General features: G+C 39.4%; 5 protein-coding genes across 10 annotated transcripts; 2 read left to right on the forward strand and 3 right to left on the reverse strand.

Annotated features, from left to right (window-relative positions):
- Positions 1 to 915: 915 nt before the first annotated feature.
- LOC106740693 lies at positions 916 to 4,175 on the reverse strand. 2 transcript variants are annotated; one of them, XM_014611976.1, is made up of 4 exons: positions 4,128 to 4,175; positions 3,453 to 3,686; positions 2,530 to 2,901; positions 916 to 2,460 (listed from the first exon to the last, which is right to left on the reverse strand). In XM_014611976.1, the coding sequence occupies exons 3-4, from the start codon at positions 2,890 to 2,892 to the stop codon at positions 1,258 to 1,260; spliced, it is 1,566 nt and encodes a 521-aa protein (XP_014467462.1). In that variant the 5' UTR covers positions 2,893 to 2,901; positions 3,453 to 3,686; positions 4,128 to 4,175; the 3' UTR covers positions 916 to 1,257. The 2 variants fall into 2 exon arrangements, with proteins under 2 accessions (XP_014467462.1, XP_014467461.1); XM_014611975.1 differs by lacking the exons at positions 3,453 to 3,686; positions 4,128 to 4,175 and adding an exon at positions 3,142 to 3,419.
- A 269-nt stretch (positions 4,176 to 4,444) lies between these two features.
- On the reverse strand, positions 4,445 to 5,443 carry LOC106740698. The gene is made up of 2 exons (XM_014611985.1): positions 5,376 to 5,443; positions 4,445 to 4,882 (listed from the first exon to the last, which is right to left on the reverse strand). Exons 1-2 carry the CDS (start codon positions 5,391 to 5,393, stop codon positions 4,604 to 4,606), a joined length of 297 nt encoding a protein of 98 aa, XP_014467471.1. The 5' UTR covers positions 5,394 to 5,443; the 3' UTR covers positions 4,445 to 4,603.
- Positions 5,444 to 7,506: 2,063 nt separating this feature from the next.
- LOC106740669 (cuticle protein 19.8-like) lies at positions 7,507 to 11,134 on the forward strand. The gene is made up of 5 exons (XM_014611933.1): positions 7,507 to 7,518; positions 8,113 to 8,381; positions 9,349 to 9,365; positions 9,849 to 9,928; positions 10,608 to 11,134. Exons 1-5 carry the CDS (start codon positions 7,507 to 7,509, stop codon positions 10,824 to 10,826), a joined length of 597 nt encoding a protein of 198 aa, XP_014467419.1. The 3' UTR covers positions 10,827 to 11,134.
- Positions 11,135 to 11,871: 737 nt separating this feature from the next.
- LOC106740723 (calcium release-activated calcium channel protein 1-like) lies at positions 11,872 to 20,442 on the reverse strand. 5 transcript variants are annotated; one of them, XM_014612047.1, is made up of 6 exons: positions 20,059 to 20,442; positions 19,269 to 19,340; positions 17,062 to 17,259; positions 14,898 to 14,972; positions 14,553 to 14,681; positions 11,872 to 13,556 (listed from the first exon to the last, which is right to left on the reverse strand). In XM_014612047.1, exons 3-6 carry the CDS (start codon positions 17,224 to 17,226, stop codon positions 13,026 to 13,028), a joined length of 900 nt encoding a protein of 299 aa, XP_014467533.1. In that variant the 5' UTR covers positions 17,227 to 17,259; positions 19,269 to 19,340; positions 20,059 to 20,442; the 3' UTR covers positions 11,872 to 13,025. The 5 variants fall into 5 exon arrangements, with proteins under 5 accessions (XP_014467533.1, XP_014467532.1, XP_014467531.1 ...); XM_014612046.1 differs by lacking the exon at positions 19,269 to 19,340; XM_014612045.1 differs by lacking the exons at positions 19,269 to 19,340; positions 20,059 to 20,442 and adding an exon at positions 18,468 to 19,038.
- Positions 20,443 to 20,509: 67 nt separating this feature from the next.
- Positions 20,510 to 21,423, forward strand: LOC106740724. The gene is made up of 2 exons (XM_014612049.1): positions 20,510 to 20,607; positions 20,866 to 21,423. Exon 2 carries the CDS (start codon positions 20,893 to 20,895, stop codon positions 21,247 to 21,249), a length of 357 nt encoding a protein of 118 aa, XP_014467535.1. The 5' UTR covers positions 20,510 to 20,607; positions 20,866 to 20,892; the 3' UTR covers positions 21,250 to 21,423.
- The last annotated feature ends 1,091 nt before the right edge of the window (positions 21,424 to 22,514 follow it).

Genomic DNA, 22,514 nt, shown 5'->3' on the forward strand with positions numbered 1-22,514 from the left:
TTAAAAGGAGAATACGATTGGCCGTTTATATGACGTTTCGAAGCGAAATTTGCAGCATGAAGTGGATCCTACCTATGACTCCCTGCAACTTGATGACGCATTGTAGACGAAACTTTACTTGAAAAAATAAAGGTCCGTCTAACTTGTCACTGAGTCATGTTAAGGACTTTGCACAATGCCAGGCAACAGGAATGGGAATAACGCAGGCAACAGATTTCTAATTTACTGCAAATTCTATGTCAATTGCTCTTGTATTCATCGCTCCGCATGAAAGACTGTCCGCCGATCGGGAATTTACTTAACAGTATTCCGCATTTAAAAATGGTAAAAATAAATGTGTATATATTATTGAATAATATATTTGTATATAAATGGTCCATATAAATTTCTCATAAAAATATAAGCTTAATGGTTGATTTTAAGCAATTTCAACCTCGCATTTTAACAATCGTTAAGCAAGATAAAAATACGAAAAACTTATAGGTAACGTCTCAATTAAGTATATCAATTATCTTAAATTACAAAAGTGCGAATAAAAAAATACGTGAAATATATATTTTAGTATAAAATATAACCCATTCGTTACAGATATACAAATTCTTCATGGAAGTATTTTCAAATAACAGTAATAACATATATATTTGAAATCGAAGAAATAAAGAGCAATATATTCCCTTGGAGAATTACACATACACTTACATGTGTACGTGTATGTTATATATATCTATCCCATATATATATACACCTTACATGCTTTTATGTGCATACATGTACATATATACATATAAATGGAAAATATATATGGATTATATTTTGTAATGCTCACAACAGTTCAACATGTTGTAAATATATATATATATATATTTACACACACACATATATATATATATATTATATATATATATATATATATATCGTCTNATATATATATCGTCTATACAATACGTATTATCTTGCTCTTACAGAATTAATTTCACACTTTATCGTAAATAACGGAGCTTTAAGAATCAATAATCAATCAATAAACTAATATCTTTATCACGTATACATCGTAAATACGATTTGGTCGAAGCGATTACAAATGAGAATATAATGAAATTTACAATACTATTTACGATATGACTAACATTTTTACTATATGCATGCATTCAAGGGAGCTTTGGATATCATTTTTAACGTAATCCGCAAGATTATACTTACATTTAACATTTAATCTACTTTTTGTTTCAGACGGAAACGATCAATATTCTATGAATCTTATTTTAGATAGTCCAGGATAGTGTTAATAAGTGCAAGCATTGCTCGAGCCCTTGCTTCGCTTTCAGTTGAACCCGTGCCAAATTGTGCGATAACCGGCGTGGACTCCATGCGCAGGACTATTGCAATGTCCGTCTTACAATTGGTGCTAAGGTTGAATTCTTTCAGCTTGACTCCTAATGCTTTCTTGACGTCTTGGCATGTTTCTTGCACCACGGGCGACTTCAGGTTGCTTAATCTGGTCACGGAGCGCATTTTTATTTTCAAATCGTCTGATATCTTACTGGAATAGTTTTTCTTGAACAAGATGTGACAATCCGTGAGATGACCGTGAGAATACGTGTTCGCCGGGTTATGTCTTCCCGCGTCTCCAGATAAACTACTGTAAGTTGTCAGGGCATTCTTCGATAGTTCTGTGAGAGGAGGCACTGATTTCTTATTCTCGATGTGATCTAATATTTCAATATCAAAAATATCCCGCAAATCATCCTCCGTTGTTCGTCTGCACCCCTTATCATTATTAATTAATACTGATGATAATAGGTCTGCACGATCATTCTTAACTACGAGGTTTTGCTCCTTTATACCGTTAGATTCGACGTGACTTGATTGTGCGCTTCCTGACTGCTTCGTAAATGTTGGTTCAACGATCAACTTTTCCATAGCAAATGTTTTCAAATTATTCTCCGATGTGTTCTTACAGCCACTAATTGCGTCTGACTTGGCTTTATAACTATTTATATGAGCAGTCTTAACTGTACTGTTGTTGTTATTATTAAATCCTGCGGAACTGTCAACCGTTATAACATTTTGCTTCGCTATATTGTTGAAGATGGGTTCAATACAGGATGCCAGTCTTTTGTCTGATACTACTGCTATCTCTGGTACTACGACAGATGATACTGGTCCGGTAATTTTAATATTAGAAATGCCTGTAGTTATGTCTTGCGAATTATCTTGGAATATTTTTCTGTAATTCTCAACTTTCTTGCAAGCTTCTTCCGGCAACTTGTTTAAAGCTATCAAATATTGCAGTGCGTTCTTAGCAGCTTCTTGTTTCGCAGATCTTTTGCAGTGTGCTATGCCTGTCCTATTTAGGCATCCGATATTGCTTTTTATTGTAAATGTCTTCATGTGGCTAGGACCACTTTCACTAACAAGTTCATATATAGGTAGGTCTAGGCGATATTGTACACAAAGTTCCTGTAAGGAAAAACATCAAGTTACTTTAAGTATCATTTAATAATTGGAGTGACAAGCAAATTAACTTACCTGTAATAATCCAACATAGTTGCATTCAGGATACATCTGTGCATATGCTGGGGAAGAAATATTTGAAGGGGAAGAAATATCATTTGATTGATTAATATTCATTGTCTGGTACAATTTCAAACTTTGCATGCTATTCTCAGTTTGGTATCCTTTTGAAGGTAAGTCAACATTCAGCAATGATAACATATTTAGCGCAGCATTATGTTTGGCTTCCTTTTTGTTAGTTCCTGTACCAGATGCGCTTAAATTTTTACAGGTTACTTCACATTTAAAATGAAAGGCATCGAACGAACAAAAATATTTAGGAGCATAACCTTCCTTGACTAAGATTTCTTGAAGAATATTAATCGGTGATTTACTCATCTTCGGAGTCTGAAAATAATTTAAAAAATTATACAAAAGCAAAGCCATATCTGTACAGTTGGATTAAAGAATTTTTTTTTCAAGTATGTTTCCAAAAGACATCTTTTCAGATACATTCTCAAAGACAGTGATGAAGAGAGTTATTTCCCTTTTCTTACTTCCGAATAACTACTGATAATTATCTAATCTAATCTAATAATAATGTATCCAATAATTAAGAAAAACAAAGTTATTGACAATGACGTGTACCGCTTTATATATCAATCCAGAGATACACAATTTTCCAATTGTTCAAATATGATTTTTCTTCTGATATACAAGTTCTGATAACGATACAGACACCGCGTTGTAACTGCGTAGAAACATGTCCCCCATGGTGATTATTGTGAGAGAGAGAGAGAGAATGAGATTTGTTTATTTTGATTTATATATTTCAAATACAACGGATATGCGTATTCGAACGTTGGAAATTTAAATGCAAAATGAAAAACGAAGTGTTCAAATGCACAATTCGACGGAATGAAACGAATTACGAATATTCGTAATTAAGTGCTTCGTACCTGGAGATACTTTGGCGAAATTACATCGGTCGAAAATTTCTTCCAAGGTCGAAATGAATGCCTTTCTCGCGATGTATATACAATCGATCGCCTACTGTAATGCAAGTTCCAAATCCATTTCTCCTATATATATATATATATCTTTGACCGGTATTTCTCCTCTACATTGAGTTCGTGTTTGTACACGACACTAACACCGAGCGGTACTGTTCTTTCGCTAATATCATGGTGTTCCTGGAATATGACACATTCTTCCGATTACGCCAACTTCGGCGGATTTAACCAATCGCTTAATGGCTACTGCCCGCGGTAACGTTTGCCACGCGCCAGAAGTCGCGTGGGAGCCAATCAACATGCCGGTTTTCGGTAAGAACCGGAAGTTTGTTACACGTGCGAGAGGAAGCCGTAACTCAACGGAATTGGCCAATCGCATTGTCCAATTAGCTAACTGATTCGTATTAAGTAAATCGTATTCGTATGATTGGCCAATTCCGTTGAGTTAACAGGCCGATTAGCCCGTATCGGAATTGAATTGAAATCTGATCAATCAGTGGAATTCACTTGGTTTCACTAAATTTGAGTTCGGTTAACTTTACACTGATTGGCCAAATTCAATCTCAATCTCAATCCCCAATCCGTAGTCTGATACAGACTTTACAAAAGCAGTTAACCTACCTCGACGTCTCCTATAGTCCGTTCTTTTCAACTGCACTGCTGAAACAATTTACTTCGTCCCGCTCTAATTTATTGAGCTTATTAGTTCAGCAGTGTTACTAGAAAGGACAGACCACCACTGTCAGCGGAGAAACAGGACGGCGGCTCTCGATATATCGCACCTATCGATCTGTCGCTTCTCTATTGCGCGCGCGCCACTCAAGTAATTGAACGATCGCTGACGCAGAGGATGGAAGATTTAAGAGTCAAAATTCGACAGTTTAACAGTTTAATGACGATGTATTGATTTGCGGGTAAATTTTGCCCCCCCCCCCCCCCTGACGCAAAGCGCCATTCGNTCGTCGATATCGTCGTATTTACAATGACAACATTTATTAAAGAATAGTAAATCGGCGTATCGATAACGGCAATTACCAATCGCCCCTCGTCGATTCGATCGTCAATAAAGTTGATACTTCGGCGATTCGCAAGTCTCTTCAGCGCCTCCCTGCGATGATCGGTGCGGAATACGCGTAAGACGCCGGCTGAGCGGAGTAAGTGAACGGTGCGGCTGCGAGTGCCGCAGGTGCGGCTGCGACTGCGGCTACGTACGGAGCGGCTATGGCGTGATTGATGGCGTGCGCGTTGTAACTAGTAGCATAAGTCCCGACTGTTAAAGCTGCTGGGACCGCCGCTGGGACCGCCGCCGGTATCGCGGCGGCCGGGATTGTTGAAAGCACTCCGGCGGAACAGGTTGCCACAAAGCCGAGGAGGACCTACAAATCAATACGTTATATTAAAATTAATATATACTAAAAGAAATGTTTCTAATGAAAATGGTTAAAATACTATTTTAATATATAAATATGTGCACATAATAAATGTTAAATTTGTATTTATATAATAGATAAGTGAATTTATATATATATATATATATATATATATACGGGGGTGTTCAAAATCGAGAACAACACCATGTATATACAGGGTGTCTGGTATGTTTCGTATGAGCACTCGTGCGAAGGTAGAAACAACGGGTTAAACTCGTCATTCTAAATAGCGTAAATTTTTCACCTGAAAGCGGAGATATTAGGGGAGAGAGGGCACGATACCTAAAGGCCATAATATAGCTTTCCCTTTAGCAATAAATAAGAATTATAATTAACGTTAATTTTCCGTATAAATGCGGAATATTGAATTTTTCACGCAAGTACGACGAAGTAAGTCGCACGCTTATCGTTCGTGCATCGAACGTTCGCGAAGACTTACGAGGATCTTGGCCACCATTTCGATCGTGTTGTGCTTGTAATTGTCTCGCTGCGAAAACTGCGATGCTATCCCTGGACTACCTCGCGGTTTTATATTCGCGGCGTACTTTCCCTCGCGAATCAAGACCCTCCCACTGCGAGCCCACGATTTGTCGCACGGCTCGCGGGGGGACGAGACATATCCGGAATATCTGATCGCGACCGGTCTACCGCTTCGAGATCCGGCCGAATTTTCGTCATCGCTCCTAAGGTCGCCGCGCTAATATAAATTGCGATCTGAGACCGACATAATGACGCCGCTTATGTAAATTATATAATGCGTGTATCATAAAAAAAATGATATATAGGTGCGACGTGAATCGATAATTGATTATTCGGCTCGAAACGGACGAGTCGACACGTGCCGGTTTGATAATGCAAGTCTAATCCAGTCTGATGCAATCACGTGGCCATTGTTGTTGTCGCCTTCGTTTTGTGCAATTCAGACAGAGCGAGTGCAAACTTAAGTGAAATAAATTAAATAATTGGGATCGAATACAGACGTATTTTCTGTGTTACGTTTTCTTCACAAATACGGAGAATAATACGATCTCTACCGTCGTCTCGTCCAATTGTTAATCTTATTCCCGCAAAATTCAGAAACGCAGGAGTAATTTCTTCATCATTCGATTCGAATTCGAAACTTCGCATCACTGCTCCGTCCTTCTCCCACAATTTTTTTCCCCCGTCCAATCGGCTCGCAAACACCGGCGCGTCCTGAAGAAGTCAAGAAAAAAAATGAAAGAAAAAACAAAACGCCCGAGATCAATGATCGACTCGTGCCCTCGAACGAATATTTTATGTAAACGATCCGCCGGCATGTGTTTTCGCCGTGTCGCCGTGACGTGTGATCAGAAGCAGGATATGCCTTTCAAGGTTGCCGACGAGGCGGTTGGACGAGATTCGAGTTTTGCAGCCGCATCGTTGAAGTAATCATCAGGCTGGAGGCCTTTTTCTCTCTTTCTCGCCCTCTCGTCTCTGCGTCTGTCGCGGAGGAACAGGAACTCGCGACAACCTGAGCGATACATCCCATCTCCGCGGCGTCGAGTCGCGCGCTTTCGATCGATCCCGGCGCACTTTCCTCAACTACGTGATCCCGATTGACCGAGGGAAGAGCCTTACGGGGGCGTTACATAAACCATCGGCTCAGCCCGGGTTACCTGTGACCCAGAATGCCGCGTCAAAAGTCGCGACTTGACTCGCAATCACAATTTCGTATGCGTCGAAACGTTCCGTGGTAACACGCATTCGTTGACCGCTTACATTGGCCGATGTTACATCGATTCGAACATTGACGAACGATGTAACGCCAATGAAATATGCTACTAGGGGTGTCTCGGCTCGTCGTCGGCGGGCAGATCGCTGATTCGCCGGCTGGCGCGAATGTGCGATCAAGGTCTCTCGATCGAGAGATGTGAGTCACATTTCTTAAGTTGAATTTTCGCGTAAACAACAACGAAACGATAGTGATCGTAAATAAAGGGATAATGATAATACAAAGTAATAGTAATTTTGATGTAAATAAGATCTTCCGTGGAGTCGTTTACGGTTAACTTCCTTGTGACGCAACTATAAGTGACAAATCCTTCTTTCGATTAATCGTCTTCCTTCGGACGGACAGATCGTCGAGAATCGAGAATCTTAAGGTATTCTTTCGCCGTATCTGCGCAAAGGGGAGAGGAGGGATATCATTTCGTATTATTTATTCGTATTCTCTTTATTCCGGGAATCCGATCAACGCGAACAATGATTGGTGTAACTAGCGGTGACCTGGTCGTTAAGCGAAGGTCATCGTTAAATCGTTGCACATCGGTGACGAAAACGTTTCGACTTCGAAAGGAAAACCACTTGAGGATGCTCCTCGTGCTCGAGGCGAAAGAATCATGTCAAGAAAGAGAAAAGGAGGTGCGGTTCGTCCCGTCGACGTCGGTTACTTAAGAACGAGGGGCTAGTGACGCCGGTGACCTTGACGAAGTGCCAGCTGGGGGTCCAACTAAGTAGTATAAAGACCTTCGCTTTTAGATGCCGAAAGCAGATTCCTCGATCTTCTTCCCTCGCTTCAAGCAGCGCTCCCGCACGTTAATCCGTACAACATGCTCAAGCTGGTGAGTGTCCCGCGGCAAAATTACTCAAAATTCCGAATTCTCTCGTTTAACATCATCCAGAAGATACCTAATTTCACAATACAGCTGTTGGAACAATTAGAGATTATTATTTGACTAACTGTTGAACTATTATATCAATTATTACTATTGAGTTGTTTGTGATAAGTTTGATCAGTTAGTAGGGATTCTGACGAAAAATATTCCTTGTTCAAGATAAACATTACTTTCAAAAGAAAAAAATTAATTAATTAAATGACCGTTCTTCTTCGCGGTACAGTAATATCTTTGGCTGATATTTGAGTAATAGAAAATTTAGCCAATTGGGTGTTGTTCCTTCATGGAAAATTCGCAGAGTATTCTCCGTCTAATATCCTATCTCCTTCTCTTTTTTTCTTTTTTTCTTTTTTACGACGAAACGCGGATTACAAACTAAACGAGCTCTCTCATCGAAGAAGATCGACCAGCACCACGGCGTCTCGCCGGGGGTTGCGCTTGAAAAACGTGTACTCGCACGCTTGTTTCACTATCCGCCGGACCACCGGCACGTATTTGCAATCTTTGCTAATTAACGAGTGAACCGACTGGTTCTTCTAGTGCATCCTCGCCGTCCTGCTGGCCGCCGTTTCCGTCGCGCCTGCACCTGCGCCGGGAGCTCTCCTGGCCGTTCCGGCGCCGATCGTCACCGCCAGCAGTAGCCAATACGTCGCCAGAAATTACAACACCCTCGCCGCGGCTCCGCTCGTTGCCGCTCCGTTCGCTCCACTTGCAGCGGCGGCACCGATTGCAGCGGCACCCTTGGCTTACAACACGCACGCCGTCGCGCCCGCCGCGTACTCCGCCGCCTATTCGCCGTCTATTCTACTGTAAACTCGGGATCTCAAACGAAACATCATGCGGATCGCCGGATTACGATTATCGCGATCGATCACTGGACCGACGGCTAATCGCTTCGACCGCATCATCGCGGCGAGCGCGACGTGTTATTTTTGTGCAATATTAAGTTTCAATAAATCAATTTTATTTACCTGAATTCTCGCACGTTTTGCTCTCTCTCTCTCGACCTGTGACACACCCTTGCCGACGAGCGACACATTCGCGGAAAGAAACAATTTCCAGTTTCCTGCAACTGAATAAGAACCGGAAATGAAAATTCGGCGACGAAACATGACCTTTGCGTTAAGGGAGGTTTCTATTTCAGATGGTTGATTTTCAAGACCATTTTTAAGAATTTCTTTCCCATCAAATGAAATCGATTAGAATATTGACGTTTTATACGCATGTTTGCGCATCTTTTAATCTTGAAAGAATTTAGATGTATTATATATTGCGTATAACAAAAAATAAGCTATAAGCTGTTAAGACGATTCTATAAACATTCTATTCACAAAAAGTTCCCCATCTATTTATATGATCGACGCGAATAAACGCCCGCGAATTCAAGGAGTGGCGATCGTGATTAAATTCCCGTCGGGCAAAAATCGCCGCCAATAATTGACGACCGCCTCCGTCATTTTCGGATTTTTCACGACGGGTCATCAAGTCCGCGCGACAGATCGCAAATTGGAATTCGACCTTGGGTCAAGCGTGTTTCGAGACTACTGTACGACATTGTTCTTCCTCGTTTTCTTCTTCTTCTTCCTCTTCCTTCTCTCTTTTTCTTGAAACCGCAAGTACGGCCGATCATTTGCAGGCCGATGCAGGTCTTCATTGACCAATCACTCACCTCTGTCATGCAAATTAAAATGTTACATTAAACTGCCTCTCACAAAGAATTACCGCCGATTTATGCGACTTTAAAAATTCATAAAATTTAACGCCAAATTTCTACAGTTTGGAGCGCAAAATTCGTAACACTTGAGATCTGTATTCGTATAAATAGAATGAATGCTTCTTTTGAAAATCAGGCGATCGAGAGTTAAGTCTCTCTCTCTCTCTCTTTCTTCTTTTTATTTTGCGTCGTACATGTTCGCCCGCCGAGATGCTTCCGCGGCTTCGACTCGCCGCGTCGACATCCGTGCGCGGGAAAAGAGAGTAGTCGGACCACGCCTGGCCACCACGGGCGACCTTGAGGGATCATCACGCCCTTCTCTGCTCCGTGTGTTAATGCACGGCACTATAGGTCGCAACAAAGCTCCATTGGTCGGCAGCATTGGTCGAGGAAAGAAACGGAAAAAGAAGAAATCGCCTAGCGCGTGCGTTCGTTTTCCGCTCGCGAGACAAGGCGATGCCCTCCTTGAAGGTGCTCTAAGAAGAAGGTGCAAAAGGGGGGGTCCCCAGGAGTAAGGTGGAGGTAAGGAGACTTGGGCTAGGATTCCTTACTCCTATATAAGACGTACCACGTCGTATTTTGGAGTATTATCGTACTGACTACAAGCCAGACGGACACACAAGCTACAACATGTTCAAGCTGGTAAGTTAAATGGAGCTTATAACGAAATTGGGTGTCTATTCCCAAACAGCACACGATATCCCATGGACGTTCTATGGACATCTTTAGGACATTGAGATGTCCTCACAGGACGTTCCTGGGAGATCTGTACTGCCTGGGTTTTGTCTCTCTCTCTCTCTCTCTCTCTCTCTCTCTCTTTCTCTATTTTATTTTATTTACTTGCCTTTACTCTTCGTGTTTAATTTTTTGATATCTACACCGATGAAAAAAAACGATTGATTGAAAATTGGCGGTCACCCTTATTAAAAAAATATCGTGTCCACCAAACAAATCAGCGCAACAATATGTTGTGTTAATATAATATAATAATATAATTGTTTATCAAATCGTAATCGTATAATTTGATCAATGGACGTTGTGTTGAAAAAAAAAATGGTTCATTTATTAAAATTCCGTTGAATCTACCATTCTTTTTTCTCAGTCCATCGAATTAAGGGGATTATACTCAAATTGTTTTCGCTAATTGAAAATCTTATCGACACATGAATATTGATTTCCGAATAAATGTGAAAAAATTTCGGAATCTTTCATATCAGTAACCGATTTTCGTGCCATTCCGTATTCTACTGATCGACACCCGCTGAGTGTCGTATACTGTGCGCGATGAGTCTCTCTCTCACGTCGACTATTATTCTCGTAGCTCTGCTTCTTCGCCTTCCTGGCACTCGCCACGGCCGCGCCCGCACCTGCCCCCGCTCCGGGCGCGATCATCGGCGCCCCGCTGGTCACATCCTATAGCGCGCCTATTGTCTCCGCGCCATTGGCCTACAGCGCCTACAGCCTGCCGACTTACAGCGCGTATTCGGCGTACTCAGCTTTGCCGTACGCGTACAAGAGCTATGCGGCTTACATCGCTTAAGAAGTGATCGCCACACTGGGACCAGAGACCGCATCATCAGAACCATCCAGGACCACCAGCATATCCAGTCGATCGATCCAGCATGCAGCGCGCGCGAGATCTCTCCTACCGAAAGCCGGTATCATCGGATGCTTGTCTCGCGTCTCATCCCTCTTTCATTCTCCCATCTCCTCTCCGTATTCATCTCCGGCCCTTTTCGTCCGTTCAAATAATCCGCATTCGCATTCATGTGACTCAGGATTAATAAAACCGCTTAAAAGCAGTTCCGTTCTTTTTACTCGATCCATCACCTTGATTCACTTTGGCTAGGCATCTCTAAAAGTGGAATAAAATGATTAAATAAACAGGCAAAATAGTTAAGTAATCTTAAATATCTATAATCAACACGTAACAATACGAAAAATATAGAAAAATACGTCATAATCATTTTTCTAGTAGCATGCATTCGTGTGTATGTGTCTATTGCGTGCGTGTGTGCATCTACTAGGGTAGTTTGAAGTTTGGTAAAAAAAAAGCAAATAAAATACACTGTTTTGGAAAAAATCGATTTTTTTTCAACAATCTTCTTTGAAGGCTACACGCTTGGTTCAGAAAAATTCCAATTTTTTCATTCCGTCTGAAAGATACCATATCAATATATACGTACCTTCTAGCAACGAAAAGATTTTCTACACACACAAAGTACAGGAAGCCTTGTCCTAAAGACGTCTCTACATCCTAAGGACATCTAAAGGACAACCCTCGGATAACGTGCTCTATGAGTAAATATATATAACCACAATATAACAACAATGTTATATTACATGTTATATTTATGAGTGAGAAATTACAAAACACTAGTATCTTATCGGCAACATTTTTGTAATATTACTTGTACAACATTCAGTTATATTAGGGGTATATAACATTTATGTAACCCAGTGTTTACCGGGTAATCATGAACACGTTACGTCACATTACACCCTTCTGAATCCGATTTGGACATAAATGTTTCACGTTACTTTGACTAATTAATAAAGAGACGTAGAAAAATAGAATGCGCGTGTGATTTCATATGTAGACTATTTATTTTGGCAACTGTAATCGCTATCACTGTCATACCGTCGCGGACAATAATATTCCCGGTAATGACTTTCGTCCGTGCGTGTTTCGCCGAGATTATAAATTCTTCGTTAGTCGTAGTAAAAGTCGCCTTTTACGGCAGTTGTAACATACGTATGCTCGAGGGAGTATATACGTACGTATCGAAATTTTGATTGCAAAAAATATCGCGATATGAAATACATATATCTGTCTTAAGAAAGATACATTTTATATCGTGCTTGGCGGCGCATTTGTATCGTGACATGAGAGCCGACCATCTGCTGATAGCAACAGATATCGTGTGAAATACTTAAAGAATCCATTGGCCGTTGATCGTGCCGACCTAGGCGAAATATGAGTACGTTTTTCTCGAAAAAATAAATACATTTAATAACGTAAGCATCTGTATCGCTTTTTGATTAGAAAGTATTTCGGGCTCCTATGGCTCTTAGGAGCCTTATTATCGCTGTCCGAGCTATGCGGCGATACTCGGTGACGGACTTCATATATTCTATATACATATTCTTAAATAAAGCGTATTATTCCTCTTAAGTTTGATTCGCAACATGGATAAAGGAATGTTTCGCAAATGTGTCTATATATACAATAACGTTATCGAACTTTCAGCTTCTTCTCTAGAAGAGAGATGAAAACTGGCAAAATTGGCATAACGCTCCCATGACGTTCCTATATATGTTAACAAACAAAATCTCATCTTAATGTTAATTTACATCACAGAAAACATATGTCTATCGGATATTTCCGAATTATAGTTAAAAAAAAAAAAGGAAAATTGTATTCATCAATATGACCGAATTCTTCTAACATCACAGTGATGCTGAGCAATGTGTATGTAAAAGGCTGATTGCTTGTCATGTTTTTTTTTTCGAGTAAATTGCACTATCTCGTAAAACGACTACGCTTCCCACCAGATAGGATTCGATACGAATATCACGGCGAGAAATATCCCGCTCGTCGACCCTGTAGCGGCGTAGCGCCTCCTAGTTGACACCCATTGCAGTCATATACAACTTCAAACGTGTCGAATGGGCTTCATTATTTAACCGTCTATCATTTTAAAATCTAAGCTCTTCTCCGGCGGAGGAGATACTGAACTTAAACGATATGCGTCGCTCCAGCGGTCTGCAAGAGATTCACGCCGTTTCTGCCCTCCACGTCTGTGGACTCGATTTGTTCTTTAAGTAATTCGAGTTCCCGTATGCCGGAAACCGTAACTTCATATTTGTGTGCCACGAGACTTCGATAAAAATGTATCGCGAATACGATGAAGATTATCAGCACCGGTATGAGCAATATACAGGCCGACCATGCGGCCTTTTGCGAAAAGTCGTAGAACTTCACCCAGCAAAGTATCGCGATCTCCAACAGGAACAATAACAGTCCTAGCAATGTGGAAGAGGCCCATGCTACCTCGATGTACCAATGCAGACGTTCGTGCGGCGACTCGTGCACGAGGCTTATGCTGTGCAAATTACAGACGGCTTCTATGTTGGGTAGAATACACGTCGATATCATGAGCGCCAACATGTGCACGGCAACCAGCAAGGTCGTGCACACAGCGAAGGCGATCAGCATTCCTGGAGGAACCTGCGTGTCGGAATTCAGCTGAACCTCCACCATGGCAACCTGCCGACAGATGTGATTGTCTTTAGTACTGATATATTTGTCGTCCATCCCTTGTCGCACGCGAGTCATGCCACTTACTACTCGTTACGTTATTCGATCAAATAGTATATTGAGAAGGATAGGGAATCGAATCATTAGCGCATACATGATTACGCACGAAGGGACGACAAACTTGAATGTTTGTAATAAAATTACACACGAAGAAAAGGAACATTCTTGTCCTGAGAAAATCCGTATTTTCAGCATATACATGTTGAAATGAGAAAAAAATAAAATAAAGTTGACCAAACTCAATTACGTTCCTGTTGGACATTTTATTGATTCAACAGCACTTTTCCCGTGAATATGAAACAACCTAGTCAACGCAAGCAAAAAGTCATTACGTCGTTAAAAATTAAAAATAACATTTCTATGCCATGATTTTAATATTTAGGAATATCGTATTATCAAGTAACAATTTAAAAACATTTACAAAACATTATATGCCAAAATGTTTATAAAATCCACGTGAAATCAATGTTTTAAAAAAACTGACTTAATGTTTCTCGCTTACTGGGAATGATCACATCGATTAGAACATACAAGTCTTGAGTTGACACTTAATCTATCCCGTGAATGTATATTTCGTGTCATTTTACGCTGATTAATCATCGTGGAAAACGCGTGTTTGCGCGCACACATCAATTTACCGAGCGACCTTGAATAAAGGAACGAAGGAATTGTGCGATTGAGCTTATTGTTGCTGAACACTTTGCTGTGCCAAGAATTCTTCGCGTGAAAAACAGCTTAGTTCCCGCCGAAGTCTTCGACCCGACGTTCTACTTCGACGTGGAACGAATATAGCCTGATGTTTCTGTCAGAAGTAGAGTAATAGTGAAGCTTAATCGCATTTTCACCCACTTAGATTTAGTTCTAGACCGCAGGTGCGAAGGTGCGGAACCTCGATTGAAGGCTTCGATAGAAACTAGATCAGTGTTAAGGACTCCCTCGTCTTACCATAGCGAAACCGGAGAGCAGGGCTGACGTTTTACTCGATGCCTTGAGTTTGGCACGGCTGAGCTGTAGTTTCCTCCACGACAGATAACTCGGTGTGTGAAGGCCATCCCCCGACTGTGACATCGTCGACTGGCGAACAGAACGAACGCAAATGCATACGGGCAAGTTAGTTCGGTCTGGAACGGAAGGGCGATTGTATCGAGAGGGAAGAGGATCGAGCCGACTCGTGTCTTCAGTATCTTCGTGAACTGAAAGGAGGGAACTAGAAGCGCTTTTGTGACATTAATTGTGACTAGACGAGACAATCATTGCACCTAAGCATGTAAGAAAGAGATAGGCACATACCGGAGGTTGATAGCAACGTGGCTGGTGGGAGCAATGGGAGAATGTATGTCCGCGAAGGAAAAAAACCAATGGATGCTGAACGAAACAAATAAAGAGAATTATAAATAGGAAAAAAAACTAATGAGAACAGAGACGGAAGTGCGACGAAGATTCGCTCGCGGGGAAGCGGGGATTTACTACTGGCGTAGTGAATAATGGGTCTCGCAGGAAGTCTCCGGCAAGCGTGAGAAAACACACGCATGAGGATACACTCGCGCCGATTGTGACTTTTGCATTTAATAACGGGGCGACACGTTATTCGTGTATAGTCTTTTCGAGGACCTGATATTTCATTTTTCGACTTGACGATTTCCACACTCGAGTATTTTCGACGGGTCAGACGGACGATAATGCAAATGAGACTGTGATCGTGTGAAAATGTGTCTCAAGTATAGGACGCATACGAATGTACGTTAAGCAATACATTTATCAAAAAAATTAGTAACAATAATGGGGATACAATTTCTTACTTCCCGCAAAATATATTTTCACGTATCAAAAATAATGATATGCAAATATGAAAAAAATTTCTCTTCATTTTTATATAAAACTCTGTATATAATAGTGGAACACAAAACGCAATTCTTTGTATAATTGCAAAGAAGTAAATCTCTCTCTCTCTTCAAACATTTCTATTATTTACGTGTATATTTGTATTATTTTTCAAAGTCGAAATTTTATATTACCATTTCTTTTTACGAAATCATCAATTACGAAGCGTGTCAATAAAGAGAAATAGGATTACGTGAAAAATGAGATTAGAGGAAAAACGTATCTAACGTCGTATCTATAGATATACATTTAATAATTGTTAATTTCTCCATAAGTTCATAATGGCTTAATGGGTTATAAAAATAATTAATACGGAACTTTTTTTATTATAATAAAACAGCTAGTTAATCAATGCACTGTTAAATTTATTAATGTACAAAAGATTGCAATACTATAAACTAAAAAATTATATCTTGCGAAGTACTTAACCATCACATTTTACACATAAATCGCACAAATGCAGGTATTATTCAAAATTCTGCACCTATAATTTTGTTTTCACGTGAATGCGAATAATTAGAGGGGGGGGGAAAAAAAAAACTGGTATTACGATGTTATCGTTATAAGCACATCCGGATAATTACCAATACGTAATGCGTAGTACGGATAAAGCATCGAGAATTTGCGACTAATTGCACTCAAAGCTGGATATGGTAATGCAAGTACTTGAATATAATCGTATTCATATAATAAACGAATTTAATACTTTCCAACCCAAATTACAAATATTCTCACGAAATAATACATAAGAAACAAATATATTTTATCGTGTCAAGTTTATTTTTTCTTTTTTTCAGTCCAAGAAACTACTGTTACTACTAATTTCAGTTATCGAACAGATTCTTATTATTAGAGTTTCTGTTATTTGTGATAAATCTATCCCCTCAACAAAGCAGACCAGAGGAAAAAAATTATGGGAACTGTGTCAAGTGGAAGGGTTCAACAGAGGATTTTAAGAAGGCACTATTCACTCGTCGAACGAAATTAAACACAATAAAGCTAATGATAGCACATCGAGGCTCATCTAATCGATTATATCGAATGATTAACGCGCAGCATCGTATCGAAGTGGCGCTGGATATATGTGCTATTAGAGATTCTAAGAAAACGGTTGCTCTATATATATGCTGCTATTACGCTTAATATATTTATAGAAATAGAAAGCAAAGTTGATTTCATATTAGTCTGATTTTTATAATTGCAATTAGACGTAAAATTCGAACGCGCTTACATTATCTTAGCTTTTTTCTCAGCCTTTCAAACCTTAGCTTATCGGCTTTGCGGAACATATATATTCTTTAATATTCCAATCGGGCCTTCTCTGCTAACCTGCAATCCGTATACAATAAAGAGCCGTCTCGTGTTTCGTGTATTACTCAAAATTGGATAACGAACGACACAATGAGATGACATAAGAGAGAGACACGTGACACTGGGAATAGAAGAAGCGAAAAAAAATATATACGTAATATGTGAATTGCAATATATATATATGTATGTGTGTGGAAGATAAAAAGGAAACGATTCCCCACTATCGTAATCAAGTATCGGCAAGGGCAGATAGTCTACTGACCTGACAGTTGTGATACCGCTGAAAGCAGTGACCGTCAGCGTTGCGCAGATGTGCGTGCGCCACGTGTAGGTGGATCGGTAAGTGCGAGGGGGGGAGCGCTGCCCCGCCGCCGTTCTCCGCGCCAAACACTGTATTGCGCCCGGTACTGGTCGACCATATGGACATCAGGCTTGATTTTCCTGTGGCCCTCTTCTAGAGCTGCAACAAGATCAAATAAACGATGATAATGATGACCTTTTGTTCATGCGTTTCTCACTTTTTACGGACGAACAGCTCGGAACCCAGTAAGCACAAATGTATAACGGTTACATTCTCGCAATGTAACGAAATGTAACGCGTAATATAACGTTTGCGAGCGACGCACATGTCAATTGTAATTTCCACCATTCGTACGAGATTGTACTTGTTCGATATGACCCAAATAGACGGTACGTTGTTTGCATCATGGCTGGCATACGTACGTTAAAAAGCGGTCTCGTACAACAAACATTTTGTCAGTACATAAAAAAAAATCATCCGATACCGTGAAGAATGCTGCTTATTTTGCTCGGAAGAAAACGCAATTAATTCGGAATTATTATAGTAATAAGTCAATATTTTGATTCAAATTACGGCGTAATAAATATTTCTTAAAACAATAATAATAAAGCATATTTTAATAAAATTGTTACGTCTACCTAAAATAAACATGCTTTTTTTTTTACAAAAAATCCTTCAAAACATTCATCTTTTTGTCTTATTTTCCTATTTTCCTAATTTCTTTTTGTTTCTCTTCGCTATCACATACTTTGGCCCAATTTCATTCTGCCATTAGTTACACTACTAGTTGCGCAGCGATATAACAAATTGTGATATGTGTATCTTTCCCCTTCTTAACGACCGCGGTGGACAAACATAGAAGCGAGATGAGTCTCATCAAATTCTCGACCGGTACAAAGATCAGCCTAAGCGAGGATTTTCTCGCAAAAATCACCACGATATTATATATTGTTCTGTTTTAGACGTTACTCGTTGATCTAACATTGGCGATATCAAAACCGTGCCAAATCACTAAAAATACAATATCCGTCATCACGTCATTTCTCGTTGTAATTCGTGCACGAAATTAAATCGTGACTAATCGTGACCGATGATGACCGGCTAACGATGCTAATATGTAGATCACCGTCGATATAGCTTACGGTGAATCGCTATTATTTTTATTACCGAGCTATTTCGACAATGGACAGTAACTCTTCGCCAATTGTCACACACATTTGATCACAATCGTGGGTAACATGAAAACATGATACATAAAGAGTGACAGGCTACGAGAGTCCGCAATATCGGTTGCAAAATTAATAAGAAGAAACGAACGGTCGTATTTTATAATGTTGCGCTAACGTTGGTAAATATTGAGAAATTACCATTTTTAGATTACGCGGGCTGCTGATAAACGTCTTCGAATCATGATGAAAATTGGCGCACTGCACAATTCTCTATCTCTATCTCTCCCTCTCCCTCTCTTTCATGCGTTCAAAAGCATGTCTCTTCTCCAGTATTATTGTATTGCCGTTCCATGTCTTCGCACATTAAGCAACACGCGTCAACGGCGGATACAACGGATAATAAACGCAAATAAACACCAGTGTATTAAACTGTACTGAAGCACAGCGACGACCAACAACGTCGACAAGCTACACCGACCACCGCCGAAACCAGTCGATGATCGCCGACAAGCGACCAACATGTGAAACACACGCGCGCGAATCAAACCGAATCCAAATAATTCAATCGAGAAATGAGCAACTTATTGGAATATTGATGCGCTGTGAGGGAAAAAATTTTGATATTTTGATTATATGAAAATAAAGCGAAAATTTAGGAAAAAAAGACTAAAACACGAGCACTCACATAATAGAGGAGACATTACACAGGGTGTCCCAATTAAAAAATGACAACCTCAAATATCTCATAAACAACGCATCTTGAAGAAAAATGTTTTAGACAAAAGTTGTAGAGATTCGAGGGAGACATAAGGTAGTGACCTCAATTTAATTGTACAGTTAATAATTCAAGGTCATTTCAAGACTTTATTTTTTTTTAATAGGATAGTTTCATCAACACAATTCGATTTCTTTGTTCATTTTAAATATAAAAGTACTAGAGTGAGATCAGCGAAAAGTGAATACTTCTCGAGATATTTTACTTTTTATTCTGATACTTACCCTGAATATGAAAATGGCATTACTGGTCGGGAACTGTTGTAAGGTATGAAAGCTGCATCTTTTTAATGCCTCCTAAAGTTTCAGCCATATGTGACATTTAGTTTTGTTTTAACCATCAATTGTAGTACGTTTGTCAGTATATTTTTTAACAATGGAAAAAATCAAATATCATTTCATGATTAAATACTTGAATCTAAAAAGGAAAAACCCTAATGGAAATAAAAACCGACACATTGGTTCTTATTGGCCCAGTTTCTTGCATTTAAAGTTAAACGTTCGTCGAAGATTATTATCATATGTATTGAATAACAATAAATAATAAAACATGTATTGAATATATATAAATCCATTTATTTTGCAAATCTAAAAGGTGTCGTTGAAAATAATAAGAAATTCGTTAAAATATTTTGTGACAGTTCTACCTGCAATTACTATTTGCCAGATTGTATGATTTTAATGTATGTTAATATATGTATAACAAACGCGTTAACTACTACTGAAATATACATAACTCTTAACATTACTGATTGTACTCTTCAGAAAAAACGTAACCTCTCAGACAACACAAACGTCCAAAATCAGGACATATCTCTCAGACATCTTTAAGTTGTTTTTGAGATATTGTAAGATAAGATGTTCTTAAATCGTCTAAAAGGCATCTCATGTCCCAACTTTGGCCTAAAACTAATCTTCCCATCTTTGTTATTGCAGCTTTATTTACTAACAAAAGCAGATGTAGTTTTGCGACATATTATGAATATCCATGCACGTAGCACGAAAGTTGACTTACGTAAAAATAGTTTGTTGACGATGTCCGTAAGATCTGCGTATACTTAAGGTCAAATATCGATTGTAGGTTACCGAAACACATCTATATTGGAAGAAGCACTGGAATTCTCAATTCTCGAGAGCGTGCGAGATTATGGCCGGCATTTATGGGGTGCGTTCCACTATACGCTCGCAACGTCCAAATTAAGGCCTGTTCTGCAATACGTCGTGCGTAGTGGTCCGTTCTTTTTAGATGCGCTGCTGAACTGGTGGTGTAATAAGTTAGAATGAAACGAAATATACTTGTCTCGCTCAATAAGCGTGCTGCTTTTACGGAACAGCTGCACGCTCATTGGATATGACTCGCAAGTTACGTGTACGAATAGTTACGAGTCGATTCAAGAATCGAAACCTCAGTAGAAAATCGTTTCAACGGATCGCAATCGACGGAATGTCTGCGATTGGACGGGCCTCGTCCCGTCAATTTCGCATCGCGCATACATAGAAGGTCGCGCCATCAGTACTGGCGGCGAATATCGGAACCAATTGGAACGCTGTCCTCGTTGTTGCGGTACGCTTATGATCGCATGTTGCGTTGAAAATTATCGTTCATCTTCGACTATTATCTGCAGCATTACGCGATTCGCGAATATTAATAATCGTCAATTGCAGACACGCGACCGATTTCCATAATCGTCAATTAATATCACGTTTCGTGAGATACTCGTGCTCACATCCTTAATTCCTAACCTAAGCGTGCGATCCTCGCTCGAGCATTACATCCCACGTATATTCCGTTCCAAGACCGATCTCATTTCGGTAAATTTAGTCTTTCCAGCACAGTTCTCGAAGAAAGATGCCGGACTTGGAGGATGTACCGTGCCAGGGGCAATGGCAACTCGAGGCGCAGGCGGTGATCAACGACGTGAAGAGCCATGTGCAGGATATAAGGGTGTCTGAGCAGTTGACGAGCAGCAACAAAGCCATCTACCTAAATCTGACCACTCTGGAGAATTTGCAGTTCTGCGTGGAGCTGTCCGCTTCTGGTTTCATCGTCGTCGGTAATCGCCACGACGATGCGTCGAACGCGGATAACAAGCATTTCGAGACACCGTACTGTCTGCTGGAATGTATCAGTCCACGATACAGACAATCCTTCTGCACGTCGCTGTTCGAGAGACTGAAGGAGCTGCGGACAAGATCTCAACAATAGGGCCTGTTTCTGAACACCGGAGGAATAGAGATTGTATTTGGGAATATTCTTTCTTTCTCTCAATGTAGGTTTGTCAATGTGTAGCTGACTGAACTGTTTCTATAAAGCTCTCCACCTATTCGCGCATGTATCAGATAATAAATAGTATGTAATAAATATATATATATATATATATATGTATATATGATTTTTTGTAACATTGTTGCATTTAATTACTGCAACGAATGTAGAGAAACACAGCTACTTATAAAACTATAGCTCAATTACTTTGCACAATTTTTCAAAGTTGATTTGTCATTTCCGTCCTTGTACGTCTTATATATTTCCATTGTCTTTCACTAACATTTTCGTAACACTTTTTTGATACTCTTATATGAGGAATAATAATAATTCTGAGGTATTTTTTCTGTTGCATATTAAAAAAATATCTCTTTGATATTAAATATTCTTTTTTATTTATATTTCTTTTTTTCTACCTGAAGATTTATTTCAAGTCGAATAAACATATTTTCAATCTGAAAAAAAAATATTTTTCTGGAACTAAGAAATATTTCTTTTAATTAATAACATATATTCGATCAAATAATTATTTAGTTAGGAGTGTTAATTTTTAGGAGTAAATTATTTTCTTTCTTCGAATGAAAATTTGTTTGGTTTCAGTAAATATTTTTTCAGTGTATATATGCATAGAATATAATATGTATATCCGAATGTTTTGTTGATATTTGAGATGATATTCAGGACGTTTTAAAGATATTTATTTCTTAAGTTTTCTGAATGGTAAGAAGAGAAAATGAGCACTCCGCCAACTTTGATCTCCGTGCACGTAAATAGAACCGTGTCCGAATGTTTTATTCAATGCGTTTTTTAAATAATAATTTTTAATATTCAATGGTTGACGTCAAAAGTCTGATTAAAAAATCTGACTTGAAAGAATCGCAAACAGCGTTGCATAACGCAATTGGTAGACGCTGAACTAGCAATAGATAGCAGTACAAATATATACATATAGCATTTTATGTCATTGTTGGTGAAAACACTTCGAATAAATCGAATCTGTCTGATCGCTCCATGAGTTCAAAATATGTTATATAAATATATTAAAACTTCTTATCTAATTATACAAAACAAATGTTTAAGCGTGCCAAAATACACGTCAAATTTATCTCTACGCATTAAATGAAAAAAAAAATTAAAAAAATTGACCGTGCTACGCGGCGTTGCTTCCAAAATTTCTTTCTGTCGGGCTCTTGACGTACACTACA

Source organism: Dinoponera quadriceps, unplaced genomic scaffold, assembly GCF_001313825.1.
Source record: "Dinoponera quadriceps isolate SergipeBrazil2010 unplaced genomic scaffold, ASM131382v1 scaffold558, whole genome shotgun sequence".
In the NCBI taxonomy this organism is placed as follows: Eukaryota; Metazoa; Arthropoda; class Insecta; order Hymenoptera; family Formicidae; genus Dinoponera; species Dinoponera quadriceps.

Coding starts and splice junctions, on each gene's coding strand:
- LOC106740693 (XM_014611976.1), bottom strand. CDS start 2,892: ATGAGTAAATCACCGATTAATATTCTTCAAGAAATCTTAGTCAAGGAA. Junction 2,461..2,529: donor ACTATGTTGGATTATTACAG/GTAAGTTAATTT, acceptor TTTTCCTTACAG/GAACTTTGTGTACAATATCG.
- LOC106740669 (XM_014611933.1), top strand. Junction 9,929..10,607: donor GCTACAACATGTTCAAGCTG/GTAAGTTAAATG, acceptor TTATTCTCGTAG/CTCTGCTTCTTCGCCTTCCT.
- LOC106740723 (XM_014612044.1), bottom strand. CDS start 15,138: ATGCGTGTGTTTTCTCACGCTTGCCGGAGACTTCCTGCGAGACCCATT. Junction 14,801..14,897: donor CACGTTGCTATCAACCTCCG/GTATGTGCCTAT, acceptor CCCTCCTTTCAG/TTCACGAAGATACTGAAGAC. Junction 13,557..14,552: donor TGCTCTCCGGTTTCGCTATG/GTAAGACGAGGG, acceptor ATCTGTCGGCAG/GTTGCCATGGTGGAGGTTCA.
- LOC106740724 (XM_014612049.1), top strand. CDS start 20,893: ATGCCGGACTTGGAGGATGTACCGTGCCAGGGGCAATGGCAACTCGAG.